The sequence below is a fragment of the Geotrypetes seraphini genome, chromosome 7 (assembly GCF_902459505.1).
Source record: "Geotrypetes seraphini chromosome 7, aGeoSer1.1, whole genome shotgun sequence".
Taxonomy (NCBI): Eukaryota; Metazoa; Chordata; class Amphibia; order Gymnophiona; family Dermophiidae; genus Geotrypetes; species Geotrypetes seraphini.
The window spans coordinates 23,754,958-23,771,606 of record NC_047090.1 but is presented as its reverse complement, the minus strand read 5'-3'; the positions used below and the strand labels follow the sequence as shown (position 1 = coordinate 23,771,606).

At 43.9% G+C, this 16,649-nt stretch overlaps 1 protein-coding gene across 2 annotated transcripts in view; it reads left to right on the top strand.

The window, feature by feature from the left end:
- Positions 1-16,649, top strand: part of SLC41A2 (solute carrier family 41 member 2) — a 140,782-nt gene that overhangs the window by 112,135 nt on the left and 11,998 nt on the right. For both annotated transcript variants that reach the window (XM_033950818.1, XM_033950821.1), the window contains 2 exons: positions 5,757-5,888; positions 8,718-8,866. In XM_033950818.1, coding sequence (XP_033806709.1) covers positions 5,757-5,888; positions 8,718-8,866 — 281 coding nt within the window. The remainder of the gene's footprint in view (positions 1-5,756; positions 5,889-8,717; positions 8,867-16,649) is intronic.

The window sequence follows — 16,649 nt, the reverse complement described above, 5'->3', positions numbered from 1 at the left end:
AAAATCTAAGTGAATGCTTCTGTCTGAGTCCTGGGGATTTGCTAGAGATGCTCGTAATTAAAAGGGACAGTTGAATCGACTCTGGTTTTCCATTTCTATTTCAAATCAGTCTGACTCTCTCGTTGTTATAAAAGATTTTTGACCTGTAGTTAGAAAACCAGGAGAGGATCACCTGTTTCTTATGACCTGGAACCAGATGCTGAACTCTGGGACTTATGCTGACAATTGTGTGCTGTATGATATGGAGAAGGGAGTTCCTCCTTACAAGCTGAACAAGAGGCATTGAAGGTTATCGTCTTGGTAGATCCCTCTTTTCCCATCTATTATTCCATTTGTTGTTTTTTATAGACATACGAGCTCTGAAAGCACAGGCGATCTTTGTTTCATGTGAATACAGAGAAGGGGGGCCTATATATTTATCCTTCAAAAACATCACTGCTTCCTGGTGTGCTATACATCAGCTATCTGAAATAAAACTCATGATGGGCAATTAAGGATTTTTTTCTTTTTTTTATGTTAGTGGTAGATGAATCAACAAGAAAGCCATTGTGTGAACAGTCTCTTCTGGTTTGCTCTGATTTAAAGCTCCCTCAGGAAAAAATCTTGCCATGATCCATGAAAAGACAGTAATGGATTGTACTTTAGTGTATCTTGTGAGGTACATTCTATGCGATTTTAAAGTGGTTTGATTTGCCTTTATATGAAAAATGCTACAGAATATAAAATTATACTGCTTTTTGTGCATTAGTGCAGCATATGAGTTCAATATCACCTGTTAAAAAGGTGGTATACACTGCAAATCCTAATAAATAAAATATAACTTGCAAGTTACAGCCCTCACTTTTGAGCATACTTTCATAAACCTATATGGATTAGATCATGCATAGCACATACTGTGTTTCACCAAAAATAAGACCTACCCCGAAAATAAGCCCTAGTATGATTTTCGGGGTAGATCTTAATATAAGCTCTATCCATGAAAATAAGCCCTAGTCGCCGGCAGCAGCGCTTCCCCTTCCCTCCTCCCTCCCCCCCCCCCCCCCCGCTGGCCCTTCCACCTCTCCCTCCCATCCGAACCCTGACCGTGAGACCGAAATACCTGGTAACAAACGGCAGCGTCGGCCGCACAGGCTGCATCGTGGCCTGCCCTTCACACACCCGGCCATTTGGTGCTGTGTTGCCGATGACATCATCAGTGATGCAGCAGAGAAATGCCCAGCCTTGAGAAGGGCAGGCCGCGATGCAGCCTGTACTGCCCTTTGTTTCCAGGTATTTCGGCTCACAGTCGGAGTTTGGATGGGAGGGAGAGATGAAAGGGTCGGGGGGGGGGTACGCAGCAACGGCGGGGGGGGGATGGGAGGGATAGAAAGTTGCTGCACATGGGGGTGGGAAGAAGGGAGGGATAGAAGCTTCAAGGGTTCTTCTTCACAAGGGATGGGAGGGAGGGATAGAAGCTGCAAGAATCTACTGCACAAGGGGAGGGATAGAAGCTGCAAGGGTTCTGCTACACAAGGGATGGGGAGGGAGGGATGGGAGGGATAGAAGCTGCAAGGGTTCTGCTGCACAGGGGGATGGAGGGAGGGATAGAAAGATACTTCTCAAGGGGATGGGTGAGAAATGAGGAAAGATGCTGTACATGTGGGGGAGAGAAAGGAAATCAGAAGAATTGGGGTGGAGGAGAAGAAGGGAGAGATGATCATTGTACATGAAAAAAATAAGACCTACCCGAAAATTAGATCTAGTGCCCTTTTTGGGCCCCAAATTAATATGACTGTCTTATTTTTGGGAAAACACGGTAGTAGAAAAACCTCAGTACTGCAAGAATTTGAAAGGGGTTTTCTAGGGGGTATTTCTCAAATTTTTTTCTTATAGAATACAATGCCAGAATCCGTCAGGGATATAGAATGCTAGTTGACAGTCCCATCAGTATGTTAAGGATTAGCTGACTGATAGTCAAATGATTTAACTAGTGGAAAATGGTTGCTGACTGGTTAAATCACTTGTTTGCGGCTATTGGGTCATTTTCAGCGGCACTTAACCTGTTCTTTGCCGAAAATGAGCGATTAGCACCAAATTTAAAAAACGTCAACATGTGAGCATTACAGGGTGGAGTTGGATTAATTACCAATATTCAGCTCCTTACTGAATAAGTAAACCGCTTAAATCAGCCAACACAAATAGCAGTCCTATTTTTAAATGGCTTGGCTCATGCGGTCCAGGGTTGAATATTAACTTAGCCAGCTGTGCGTTAACCAGCTCAGAAATAAACCCCGGATATTCAGTGCCAAAGCCTGGACAAGGCCCGGCATTGAATAGCCAGGAATAATGCCGGCAAAGGGCAACAAAACATTTGCAGCCGCTGTCTGAATATCAGGGGGTAGGTGATTTGTGTACTGTTGAAGTTACCCTGGTCACAGAAATTCTAGAGTGTGGGCATTTATTTTGCACTTTTTTCTAGTAAATGGAATGGAAAAGGGCTGAGTTGGCAACATTGAAAACCAGTTTTTCACTTACAGATTCATGGTCAGTAGCTTAGAGAAATTGTGGGCCCCATCACTGTGCTTTTACCCTGTATACAAAGTTCTTCCTCTTGATGTGGCAAATGTGGTCTCTGAATGGATTCTTTGGAGACTGTCTGTAGACAATGGAATTCATTTTATGTCATTGATCCCTCCTCTATCATTTCAGTTATTCAAAGAACAAGACCTGCAGCTTGTCCTGTGGGGCGATACAGCTACTCCCATATTGAAGATTTTCAGATAGTGTTATTTATTTATTTATTTTTTTAATATAAATTGATTCATTCCTGTTTGAGAAATGGGGTTATGCCAGCTGAGTTCAAGAGAGCATTCATTTCCTTAATTCAAAAAAAGGCATTCATCCAAGTTGATGAATATGCAAATTTTCATCCAATTTCTAGCATGCATTTTCTTAGTAAATTAATTGAGCAAGTTATACAACAGCAGTTGGATGAATATGTGAAGAAAAATACAGTTCTGGATAAGTGGCAGCATGGATTTAGGGTAGGCTGTAATCCAAAGATGTTAAAAAGACATCTCTTGGATTCTATTCTTTGTGGTTTAGAAATTTCCCATATTGCTTATCTCTTTATACTTGTACTAGTATTTAGGCCCGTTACATTAACGGGTGCTAGAATATATGTCTGTGTGTCTTTATTTGTGTCTCTCTCTCCCTGGCCCCCTTTGTCTGTCTGTCTTTCTGTGTCTCTCCCTGCCCCTGTGTCTTTCTTCTTTTCTTTCTATCTATCTGTCTCTCTCTCCCTCCTGCTGTCTGTCTCTCTCCCTGGCCCCCTTTGTCTGTCTGTCTTTCTGTGTCTCTCCCTGCCCCTGTGGCTTTCTTTTTTCCTTCTATCTATCTGTCTCTCTCTCCCTCCTGCTGTCTTTCTCTCTCCCTGGCCCCCTTTGTCTGTCTGTCTTTCTGTGTCTCTCCTTGCCCCTGTGGCTTTCTTTTTTCCTTCTATCTATCTATCTGTCTCTCGCCCTGCCTCCTATGCAGCACCATTTCTCTCCCACCACTTCCCTGTGTGTGTGCATGTGCCCAGGCTGTAAGTAATGGACAGGCTGATCGGGTTAAGTTGCATAGTTTTTTGAATCAGTAGGGATTGGTCATTCTGTAGCATGTGTTACATCCAGATCTTAAGGACTTCACTTATCATTCTTCTAAACAGTTGTTTGGCATTTTTGGGGCAGGTGTTGGAGGTTTCTATTCAAGCTGACACGTGGTGGGATTGTGTCTCCCTTTTTTTTAGTTTTATCCTGTGAGTCTCGGGTTTGAGGTCTTAGAAGTTGGCACTTAATTATTTTTACTGTAGCTCTTGTCCGCCGTGGCTTGCTGCCGCCGCGGCCAACATCCGCCGCCGACAGCCACCTTGGGGGGGGGGATTCTGGCGCATACGCACTCCTACCTGCAGTGCCGTACAGCGCACGGAAAACGGAACACGCAGATGGAAGTGCGCATGCGCGAGTAGCCTTTTATTATATTAGATTTATAGATAGCATCTCTGCATTTGATTCCATTATTACTACTGAAAACACTAGGTGGTAAGTTCCTAACATGGTTTGTGTCCTAGCTGACTAAGAGGCAGCTTAAGTAGGCCAAAGTCTTTCTAAATCACCTTACTAGATGCGGAGTGCCCTAGGGATCTGCTCTCTCCTCAACATCATTTGACATCTGCATGGTCCTACTATATGAGATTATATCTACTAGGTATTATTTTTTGTCTGTAAACAGACAATATATTTTTGTACACCCCATTTAAAGTAGGTACCGTTATCCCAAGACAAGCAGGCAGCCTATTCTCATATATGGGTGGCGCATTCCACGGAGCCCGCAGCCTCGCAAGCAGACTTGCTTGTAGAAACGTAGACGTTTCGAGTCAGCCACACCGCGCATGTGCGAGTGCCTTCCCGCCCAGCACAGGGCGAGTCTCCTCAGTTCAGATAGCTAGCAGAGAAGCCAACCAGGGGAGGTGGGTGGGTTGTGAGAATAGCTGCCTGCTGTCCCTGGATAACAACTGTTACAGTAAGTTAACTGTGCTTTATCCCAGGACAAGCAGGCAGCCTATTCTCACACATGGGTGACCTCCAAGCTAACCAGAATGGGATGGAGGGAGTGTTGGCAACTTAGGAGAATAAGGTTTGTAATACTCTCTGGCCAAAATGGCCATCCCGTCTGGAGAAAACATCCAGACAATAGTGAGAGGGGTTAGGTTATTTGGGGTTCATACTTGATTCTAGTCTATCCATAGGACTCCAGATTGCTAAAATTAGACGTAATAAACTGAGACTTGCCACAGGTTGCATGCATTCATGATTTTCAAAAGGTGGTCCAGTTGCTGGTGTTTTACACTTCGACTACTGTAATATGTTGTATTAAGGCTTGCCATTGAGGTCTTCAGAATCATTTAATCCAGAATACCCCCTGGTATTCGCCATATTTCACCAATCTTAATTAGTCCAAACTGGCTACCAGTAAAATATAGAGTACAATTTAAGTTCATAGGCCTGTTTTTCAAAATTATTCTCGAACTAGTGAAAATGAATTGTGGTCTCTATTAAACTCTACATTTCTTCTTGAGCATAACAGTCTTCCACTCAGAATTGTTGGCAGTGCCTTCTACCTCATTCATAGACTATCAAATCATTGAGGTATGGCATCCCCTAGAGCAGGGGTAGGCAATTCCGGTCCTCGAGAGCCACAAGCAGGTCAGGTTTTCAGGATATCCACAATGAATATGCATGAGATAGATTTGCATCTCAAGGAGGCAGTGCATGCAAATCCATCTCGTACATATTCATTGTGGGTATCCTGAAAACCTGACCTGCCCGTGGCTCTTGAGGACTGGAATTGCCTACTCCTGCGCCTAGTGTGATGAATAGTTCCACAGATGTCAGTGTTTAACATGGGCAGGATTTATTTCCCCATGAATGTTGAATTCAAATTTTTCATTCGCTATGCGTGTGTACCTGTGTATGTATAATTGTGTGTCTGTAGATATATTATTGTTTTTATATGTGTTGGCTCTCTATTTGTGACTAAAAGAAGGGGGGGTGTCGCAGTTTGAAAGGAGCAATTCGCTATCCACTATATTTCTATGTATCAGTGTTTATGCAAAAGTCGCTGGAAATCCCATTCCCTCTGAGAATTATTTGCGTTATTGGTAAAAACAGCAGAAATGTTATTTTAACAGATGCTAGCAGTCCTATGTTACATTTTCTCTTTTTGAATGTTTGCAGGTATTGGTGGTAATTTAGTGGCCATTCAAGCTAGCCGAATTTCTACCCACCTTCATTTGCATAGTATCCCTGGGGAGCTGCCTGAAGAAACCAAAGGTTGCTTTTACCCTTGGAAGACTTATTGTGGGACAGGTACTCGCAGTATTTTGATTTGCAGTTATTTTCCCAGACATCCACAAGCAGACCAGCCAGGGCCTGATTTTGTATATGGCACCTTAAAAAATCTGTGTCGACTAGGACTGTGCTTAGTGAGATTCTGCAAGGTGCATGTACCTTTTATAGAATTGCACTTAGCGCCAGTGTGCATTGCATAACTTAAGAGCATGCACACCCCTTTAGGTCAGCTAAAACCAGGCCTAAACGCCTGCACAAGTTGTGTGCACATCGGACATGCTCTATAACAGAGGTAGGCAATTCCGGTCTGAGAGCCGGAGCCAGGTCAGGTTTTCAGGATATCCACCATGAATATGTATGAGATGGATTTGCATACAATGCCTCCTTGAGATGCAAATCTATCTCATGCATATTCATTGTGGATATCCTGAAAACCTGACCTGGCTCCGGCTCTCGAGGACCGGAATTGCCTACCCCTGCTCTATAACAATGCACATTTTTAGGAATGCCCACATTCCAACCCTGGCCGTACTCCCTTTTCAGATTTGTGCACTGCAACTGGCACATACTTTTTATAGACTCGCGCTTTCCGAGTTGTGCGCGTAACTTTTAATTAATGCCAATTGGTGTCAGTTATGAGGTGTCAATTGGCCATTATCAGCACCAAGTAAGTCAATTAATCAGTTAAGTTGTGCTTACACCTCAGCTATTGGGGGATGGGGGATGGAATGTTGCGCAGTGGTCAAAGCTACAGCCTCAGCACCCTGAGGTTGTAGGTTCAAACTCATGCTGTTCCTTGTGACCCTGGGCAAGTCACTCAGTCCCATAAACCAAATGCAGAAGAGTAGGTTTTCTTCAATAAAAAAAAAATATATATATAAACCAACTCAACTCTAAAAAGATATTTTGAAAATACTGCAACTACTGAATTTAAGTCACTCAATCCCCCCCATTGCCCCAGGTATATTAGGTAGATTGTGAGCCTACTGGGACAAACGGTAAAAATGCCTAAGTACCTGAATAAATCCATGTAAACATTTCTGAGCTCCCCTGGGACAACAGTATAGAAAATTGAATAAATAATAAATAAATAGAATTTGAGGGGACAGTGTATAAAATAGAATCCCAAGCATAAGAAAATAAGAATAGCCATACTGGGTCAGACCAATGGTCCATCAAGCCCAGTGTTCTGCTTCCAACGGTGGCCAATCCAGGTCATAAGCGCACGACAGAATCCCAAAAAGTAGCAAAATTCTATACTACTGATCCCAGGGATAGAGAATGGCCCTGTCCCCGCAGGAACTTAATTTCCCTTTCCTGTCACTGTCCCTGTCCCTGCCCCATTCCTATAAGCTCTACCTTAACTGAACAAGCCTCACACTTGTGTTTTTAAAGTGTTTGGGGCTTGTGCAAATGAGGACAGAACTTGCAGGAATGGGGCAGGGGAAGGAAAAGAACTCGCCGTGCTGTGAGTTCCCGTGGTCTCACGAGACTACACTTCTCCCTCAATAAGCACAGGGGTTAGGGGCAGAGCCGGCCCACGAATATTTTAAAAAATGCAAATAATATTTGGGCCGGTTCTGACCCATCCCATGCTTTCCCCCGGAATTAAAGCTGTATTCCGGACCTTCCCCGCCTCCCTCCTGCTTTCCCCCAGAATCCCATAAGCTTTACCTGGTGGTCTAGCGGGTTTTCGGGGCAGGAGCGATCTTTGTACGTTCCTGTCCCTTGCAGATCACTGATATGACTACGATGGGAACTCACGACAACCATTTCCTATGAGTGATCTGCACGTAAGATCGTTCCTGCCCCATGTCGCCGCTAGATCACCAGGTAAGGTCGGGGACGTAGGAGGGAGGCGGGGGTGGTTCAGAGCCGGCCCAAAAAATTATTTTCGATTTTCCCTATTCGCTCTGCCCCCTAACCCCCGCGAATATTGAGGGTCTGCTGTAGGCCTATATCATATTCCCCCTCAACCAGTGGTGTAGTAAAGGGGGGGTGCAGTCTGCCCATATTGGTGGAGGCACTGGCACCCACCCTCCTCTCCGTTCCCCGCTCCATCCCTGTTCCCCCACCGCACTACCGCTCACACATACACCCCCCCCTTCCCTCGTACCTCTTTGACATTTGCGGCACAAGCAGCACCTCCAACGTTGGCCCTTCATATGACATCGCTTCTTAGACCCACACCTAGAAAATGACGGCGGAGGAAGAGCCGACGCTGACGTGAGCAGCAGGTTGGGGGTGGTCGCTGCTTGGGTCGTGAATGTTAAAGAGGCCCAGGGGAAGGGAAAGGTCGAGTGCCTGGCAGGAGGGGGCAGGGAAGGGACCGGTGGGGGCGGGGAAGGGGCACCACCTCCCCAGACGCCTCTCACCTTCCCTACGCCACTGCCCTCAACCATCTCTTCTCCAGCTGGAGAGCCCGAATGTTGCTTTCATTGCCCCCTTCCCTTTTGAGCTTATGTGTTCTCAGACTGACTCAGAAAGGAAGCATCAGGCACCCTTCCCCTTTTTCGGTTCATCCTCTGTTAGCTTGGTGCTGAGGTTGGTCACCCTAGCTACCCACTCTCGGTAGTAGAATCATAATCTTCAAATCCCAGAAAATCTAGGCATATTTGATGGAATGTGAAGGAATAGAATTTTGATTTTCAAGAAACGTGCCAAAAAAAAAAAAAAGAGCTGGCTTATTATTGTTGATATAATGCTGTCTCTGTTTAGTCTGTATGTGGAAATTAATGTGAAATTAATTACAGTAAGGGGCATCAATACCTTTGTTTCCTCTTGTTAATCAGAACTGTTGCTCTGTTCCAAATGCCTGTAAGATTTTGTTTGGTTGTTCTGTTCCAGGAGTGAACAATAAATCAGCCCAAGTCCTGTTCCTCTTAGTGATTCCTGGACATTTAATTTTCCTCTACACCATCCATTTAATGAAAAGTGGTCACACTTCCCTGACCCCTGTCTTCATAGCTGTATATCTGTTGGCTGCTCTTTTACAGGTAAGAAATAAAACATGGGGGGCAAAAAGAAAATGTATTTCCAAGAGCTGGGGTTAAAGCTGCATTAATTTGCATGCTGGAGCTGCCAGGCAGTGGCCTAGTAAGGGAAGGAGGACCCCAGGGCGGTGACAGCCAGCATTGCCGCACCACACCCACACACCCTGCATGCCTCTTCAAATCATCGCCGGCAGCATCGCCTGTCTGCGGCTCGCTCTGGCCTCAGCTCTGTCACTCCGACGTTGCTTCCTGATCCCGCGACCAGAAGTGATGTCATAAGGAGAGCTGAAGTTGGTGCAAGCAGCAGGTAAGAGAGGCTGTTCGCTGAAGAGGTGGGTGGTCAGAAAGGAGGAGAGATGCTGGCACTCTTGCCAAGACGGCACCTGGGGCAGTCCGCCACCCCACCCCCCCTCACTATGCCACTCTTTGACAGACATGCTTAAAATTGACCTACTGAGTTTTAAATATACACTCCAAATGCATCCTTGTCATCAGGGCAGGATTAATTCGTCGAGGGCCCCTAGGCACACAAGTACACTGGGCCACCTGCCCCGCCCCACCCCACCATGCGCCCAGGCGGAAACAGGAAGCTACGTCAGTGGGAAGCTTTGGGCAAGCAGCACCGCTTGCACAATTACAGTTCCCGTTGCCTTTCTTACCCGCCTTGCTTGCTTGTCTTACTTTCCGTCGATGGGTGGGGGGGCCGCGTTGCCGATCGGGGTGGGGCCCGCATTGCCGATTGGGGGGGGGGGGCGGCGTTGCCGATCGATGCTGGAGGGTCCCATCGCCGTTTGGAAAAAACAATGTTGATGCCCTCCTTCATCGGGCCCCCCTGACCATTTCGGGCCCTAGGCACGTGCCTACTTGGCCTATTGGTTAATTCTGCCCTGCTTGTCATTGCTTTCATTGGGATCTTGACAGGGCTGCCCTGGCCTATAGAAAAATCATTACGTTGCTTAAAAATGTCAAGCTGAATAAATGAGCAACAACTCGGGAGGCTGTGATTTTGGAAAAGGCATCTTTTTTTATTTAAGAATCCCCTATTTCTAACACAGTTCATCTGGTTGTTTCCAGGAGTTTTGTGACGGTTGAAACTGGGCTTCTGATGTTTCTATGAGAACACAGATGTGTACGTGGCACTGTATCAGTGTGGCCAATTATTGACTGATGTACCTTTTACTGCCTGACACAGAAATGACTCATATTTGCAACATGCAAGACGGGCAATTAAGGATTTTTTTTTTAATGTTGATGGAAGATGAATCAACAAGAGCAAGAACATGCATTGTTTTATATCCCAATAATAATACAGTGTGCTTGCTAATCATGGAGTTACAATTGTTTTGGTACAAATTAGTAGGTTTTTTTTAAAAATCATGTTTTTTAGACAAAGACTTTCTCCAGTTAGCATTGAAACGGAAATTTCTTACATATTTTGAAAGCACTCGTACCTCAGCTTGATCTAAATTGTCCTAGATCTCCTTCCAAGAGCAACCCACAGGACCCTATTAAAAGAAAGCCAATTAGCTCTCAGAAACAGTTTCTAACCAAAATAGTTTAATGACTAGATGGCTCACGATTTAAGCCTCGAGATAAGAATTTGTGGTTCCATTTTCCATCCTGTTAAACACAGGTTGTTTAAAACCACAACATTAAACAGCTCAGTAATTAAACCAGATTGCATTCCAGCTCTCAAAGCACAGAAAGTCAACCGGGTCTGCTTGAAATTCTTATCGGCAGTAAAATTGTGCCTGCAGTAAAAATCTGTGCCACTCTCATTAGTGTCCTGTGTGAAAATGCGTGTGCCACTCTCATTAGTGTCCTGTGTGAAAATGCGTGTGCCACTTTCATTAGTGTCCTGTGTGAGCATGATTGCTGAAGGGGTAGAGTTTAATTTAATGCTAACTTCATAGTCTTATTTTCTTGTTACAACATTCTTTGATGTAACTCGGTCTTTGAATTTCAGTCGTGGGCAGTGGCACCATTGTCCTGTTCTACTTCTGTTACTACTATTTATCACTAATAGAGCGCTGAAAAGCATATGTAGCACTGTACATTTTGACGTTTAATAGACGGTCCCTGCTCGGAAGAGCTTACAATCTAACTTGGACAGACAGACATGACATACAGGGTTGGGGATGGGTGAGGTGAGAGGAGTTAGGAGTTGAAAGCACCCTCAAAGAGGTGGGCTTTTAACTGGGCCTTGAACACTGCCAGAGACGGAGCCCACCGTAGGGATTAGAGTAGCTTGTTCCAAGCATACAACGCAGCAGGGTAGAATGGATGGAGTCTGGAGTTGACAGAGGAAGAGAAGGACACAGATAAGAGGGACTTACAAGCCAAGTGGAGCTCGCAGGGGGGAACATAGGGAGAGATAAGTGAAGAGAGATAGTGAGGGGCAGCTGAGTAGGTCAGTAAGAGGAGTTTGAATTGAATTCGGAAATGGATGGGAAGCCAATGAAGTGACTTTAGGAGAGGGGTAATGTGAGTATAGCGGCTCTCACGGAATATGAGTCATGCAGCCGAATTCTGGATGGATTGGAGGGGAGCGAGATGGTTAAGAGGAAGGCCTGAAAGTGGCGAGTTGCAGTAGTCTAAGTGCGAGGTGATGAGGGTGTGGATAAAGGTTTTGGTAGTGTGCTCAGAGAGGAAGGGTTGGATTTTGTTCTCTAAATAAAGAATGAATTATTGCTGTAAAAATGTCCCAGAAAGTCCAATCTTTGGTGTTCTAGTAACGACATGTAAAATACCTGGTTTGCATAAAGGGACATTTTCAATATGAGGTCCAAGTCCAGTTGTAGACATTTTGGTGGAAACGTCTAAAATTCTCATCCTGAACATAGCAATTTTCAAGCCACTTTTCAAAAATCACTGATGTCCAGACATTTTTGTGCTCAGCACAGTATCAGGGACATTTTCAAAACACAAAAACATCCCCAAAAAACATCTAAATCAGTACTTGGATGTTTTTCTTGGCAAAATGTCCAATGCCGATTTTCAAAATAAAGATTTTAGATGTTTTGTGGGACGTTCGCCCTCTAGGACGTCCAACTCGGAAAGGGACGTTAGAGGCATGTTTTGGGCGGGATTTGGACTGACTTAGACTTGGACATCTTATTGCGATAATCTAACCTCTTGCAAGACGTCCTGGATGAAACTTAGAATGTTCTGAGCTAGACCTATTTTTGAAGCGTCTAAGTGCCAGAAAGGTACCCAAACTGATCAGATGACCACTGGATACATGAAGGTGTGACCACTCCCATACTCCCCTGTTTGATTTTCTATAGATTGTTTTTTTGTATTTTGTAAATGAATGATGTTGTAAATTCTGGATATGGCCGGCTTCTTGTATTGTTAGTTGCTCTGAACTGACAAGGTATTATTATTTCTATTATTATTAAATGTTTACTTATTGATATAATTCATGCTTAATATTCAAATGTTTAGCGTTTAACCTATGAAGACTTTTCTTGAATTTATCCCACAGAGACCAAATATAGCCCCACCCATAACTAAATATTTGTGGCCCTGCCTCTTCCAAGTTTATTTCGGTTTCCATATACCGCTCATTGTATAACTGAGCGGTACACCCCGCCCTTTTTGCTCTACATAAAGAACTATATATATGTCCTCTCATTCTATAATCTTGCACACGCATTTTTGCACCTAGGGCCGTATTCTATATAGTGCCCAAAAAATCAGCATCGACTAGAACGGTATACCCATTTAGGCCAAGGAAAACCAGGCCTAAATACCTGTGCCTAACTTGGAAATGGATTGGGCATTACGGTGCACCTAACTTTTAGGAATACCCACAATCCGACTATACTGGGTCAGACCGAAGGTCCTTCAAGCCCAGTATCCTGCGTCCATTCCAGGTCCCAAGTAACTAGCTAAATCCCAAGTAACTAGCTAAATCCCAAGTAGTAAAACAGATTTTGTGCTGTGGATTTCCCCTAGTCATCTCAATAATGGCCTATGGACTTCTCTTTTAGGAAAATATCCAAGCCTTTTTTAAACCCCGCTAAGCTAACTTAATTTCACCACAGTCTCCGGAAACGAATTCCAGTGTTTAATCACACAGTTGTGTGAAGAAACATTTTCTCCCGTCTGTTTTAAATCTACTGCCTCGTAGCTTCATCGCACGCCCCCCCCCCTAGTCTAGTATTTTTTGGGAAAGAGTGAACAAATGATTCACATCTACCGTTTCCACTCCTCTCATTATTTTATAGACGTATAGCATATCACCCCCGAGCTGTCGCTTCTCCAAGCTGAAGGGCCCTAGGTGCTTTAGCCTATCCTCATAGGGAAATTGTCCCAAACCTTTTATTATTTTTCTCACCCTTCTCTGTACCTTTTCTAATTCTGCTATTTCTTTTATGAGATACGGCGACCCGAACTGCACATTCTATTTGCTTTTTTTTTAGCCGCTGCTGCACATTGAGCTGAGGGTTTCAACGTATCCTCAACAAAGACACCTAGATCCTTTTCCTGCTCCATATACAGAATTTGGGGGGTTTGTGTGGAAAATTGTGCTTACAAGTTATAGAATAGACATTAACTAGGAGGGTGATGGTAACAAATAAGGATCTTAAGGTCCATTTGTATACCTAGTTTCTTGCCTGGTTCAGTACTGTAGATCCCTATTGACATCCAGCTTTACCTTTACTTTTTAAGAACATTTTTCTGCTCTTACCCCATGTGTTCTTATTTATTTATATATTTGGAATTGGCTCCACTTTTTTTCAGTACTAGCTCAAGGTGAGTTTCATTCAGGTACACTAAATATTGGGGCTTACAACCCCCTGTGTCGTTGTCGTCGTCCCCCCCCCCACCCGAGCTCCATTCAGCTGGTAAGTCCCTCCTAATTGTGTCCTTCTCTTCCTCTGCCAACTCCAGACTCCGTCCCTTCTACCTGGGGGTTCTGCATCTCCAACCCTATATGTCATGTCTGTCTGTCCAAGTTAGACTGTAAGCTCTTTCGAGCAGGGACCGTCTATTAAATGTCAAAATGTACAGCGCTGCATATGCCTTTCAGCGCTATATAAGTGAAAAGTAGTAGCAGTAGTAAAGGTTTCTATCCAAGGCAGGAGAGAGCAAGTGACTTGCCCAAGATCACAAGGAACAGTAGCAGCATTTGAACCGAGGCTGTGGGTTCAAATCCCTCACTGCTCCTTGTGACCCTGGGCAAGTCACTTAATCCCTTCATTGCCCCAGGTACACTAGATAGAGTTTGAGCCCACCGGGACAGATAGGGAAATATGATAAAATACCTGAATGTAAACAACTTAGGATATAAGTAAACCACTTAGGATATAAACCACTTAGGATATAAGTGGTGCATAAACCAATTAGGATATAAGTGGTATATAAATACCACTTAGGATATAAACCACTTAGGATATAAGTGATGTATAAATACCACTTAGGACATAAGTAAACCACTTAGGATATAAGTGGTATATAAACCACTTAGGATATAAACCACTTAGGATATAAGCAAACCACTTAGGATATAAACCACTTAGGATATAAGTGGTACATAAACCACTTAGGATATAAGTCGTATATAAATACCACTTAGGATATAAGTAAACCACTTAGGATATAAGTGGTACATAAACCACTTAGGATATAAGTCGTATATAAATACCACTTAGGATATAAGTAAACCACTTAGGATATAAACCACTTAGGATATAAGTGGTGTATAAATACCACTTAGGACATAATTAAAACACTTAGGATATAAGTGGGATATAAACCACTTAGGATATAAACCACTTAGGATATAAGTGGCGTATAAATACCACTTAGGACATAATTAAACCACTTAGGATATAAGTGGTATATAAACCACTTAGGATATAAACCACTTAGGATATAAGTAAACCACTTAGGATATAAGTGGTACATAAACCACTTAGGATATAAGTGGTATATAAATACCACTTAGGACATAAGTAAACCACTTAGGATATAAGTGAACATAAGAATTGCCACTGCTGAGTCAGACCAGTGGTCCATCATGCTCAGCAGTCCGCTCACGCGGCGGCCCTCTGGTCTAAGACCAGCACCCTAACTGAGACTAGCCCTACTAGCGCACGTTCTTGTTCAGCAGAAACTTGTCTAACTTTGTCTTGAATCCTTGGAGGGTGTTTTCCCCTATAACAGCCTCTGGAAGAGCGTTCCAGCTTTCTACCACTCTCTGGGTGAAGAAGAACTTCCTTACGTTTGTACGGTATCTATCCCCTTTCAACTTTCGAGAGTGCCCTCTTGTTCTCCCTACCTTGGAGAGGGTGAACAACCTTTCCTTATCTACTAAGTCTATCCCCTTTCAGTACCTTGAATGGTTCGATCATGTCCCCTCTCAATCTCCTCTTTTCGAGGGAGAAGAGGCCCAATTTCTAATCTTTCGCTGTACGGCAGCTCTTGCAGCCCCTTAACCATCTTAGTCGCTCTTCTCTGGACCCTTTCGAGTAGTACCGTGTCCTTCTTCATGTACAGCGACCAATGTATGCAGTACTCCAGGTGAGGGCGTACCATGGCCCGGTACAGCGGCATGATAACCTTCTCTGATCTGTTTGTGATCCCCTTCTTGATCATTCCTAGCATTCTATTTTCCCTTTTTGCTGCCGCCGCACATTGTGTGGATGGCTTCATCGACTTGTCGATCAGAAGTCCCAAGTCCCTTTCCTGGGAGGTCTCTCCAAGTACCGCCCCGGACATCCTGTATTCGTGCATGGGATTTTTGTTACCGACATGGTATATAATACAGCCCTGAGACTTGTCTATTCACTAAAAAAATATGACCATATCACAGAGGCATAACATGACTCGCATTGGCTTCCAACAGAAGCGAGAGTGAACTTCAAATTCTACTGCTTACTTTACAAGGCTATCAACGGAGGAAGCCCAACTTACTGGAATAACAGACTAAATCAATCCTCCTCAACCAGACACAGAAGATCCCACTCACTATTCTATTACCCACCATCCAAAAATGTCAAAATAAAAAAACTTTATGACAACCTAATAGCCTCCAAAGTAGCTAAGTTGGACAAACAACTCACCACTCTGTTATCTTCATCCACAGATTACAAAACCTTCAAGAAAGAAATTAAAACCATACTCTTCAAAAAAACACGTTAAACCATCCAGCACAAAAATCCTAACCCAACATCCAACACTCTATAAACCCTTAGTACTCTCTAATTTTTCTAGTCACCAAATATTATCTAAAACCCATAAATCTCCCTTAAAATTTTATCTCATTGTTTAATCTATTACTTCAAGTTGAAATGTAATTCTTGTTTTAGTTTGGATGTAATCCGCCTTGAACCGCAAGGTAATGGCGGAATAGAAATCACTGATGTAATGTAATATAAAATAAAATAAGCACCAGGCTACTCCTCAACTCCTCTACTCTGTTACTGCTACTTCTTTGACAAAAGAAGAGCGGAGGTGGCAAAGGAGTGCTAAGGTCGGTTCATAGACAACAACGCGGAAGACAAAGGCTCTCGCCGACAACTGAGCGCAAGACGGAGGCGCGCGCCGAAGAAAATTACTGTTTTTAGGGGCTCCGATGGGGGGTTTTGTTGGGGAGCACCCCCAGTTTACTTACTACAAATCGCGCCGGCGTTGTGGGGGGTTTGGGGGGTTGTAACCCCCCACATTTTACTGTAAACTTAACTTTTTCCCTAAAAACAGGGAAAAAGTGAAGTTTTCAGTAAAATTTGGGGGGTTACAACCCCCCAAACCCCCTACAACGCCCCCACAACGCGGC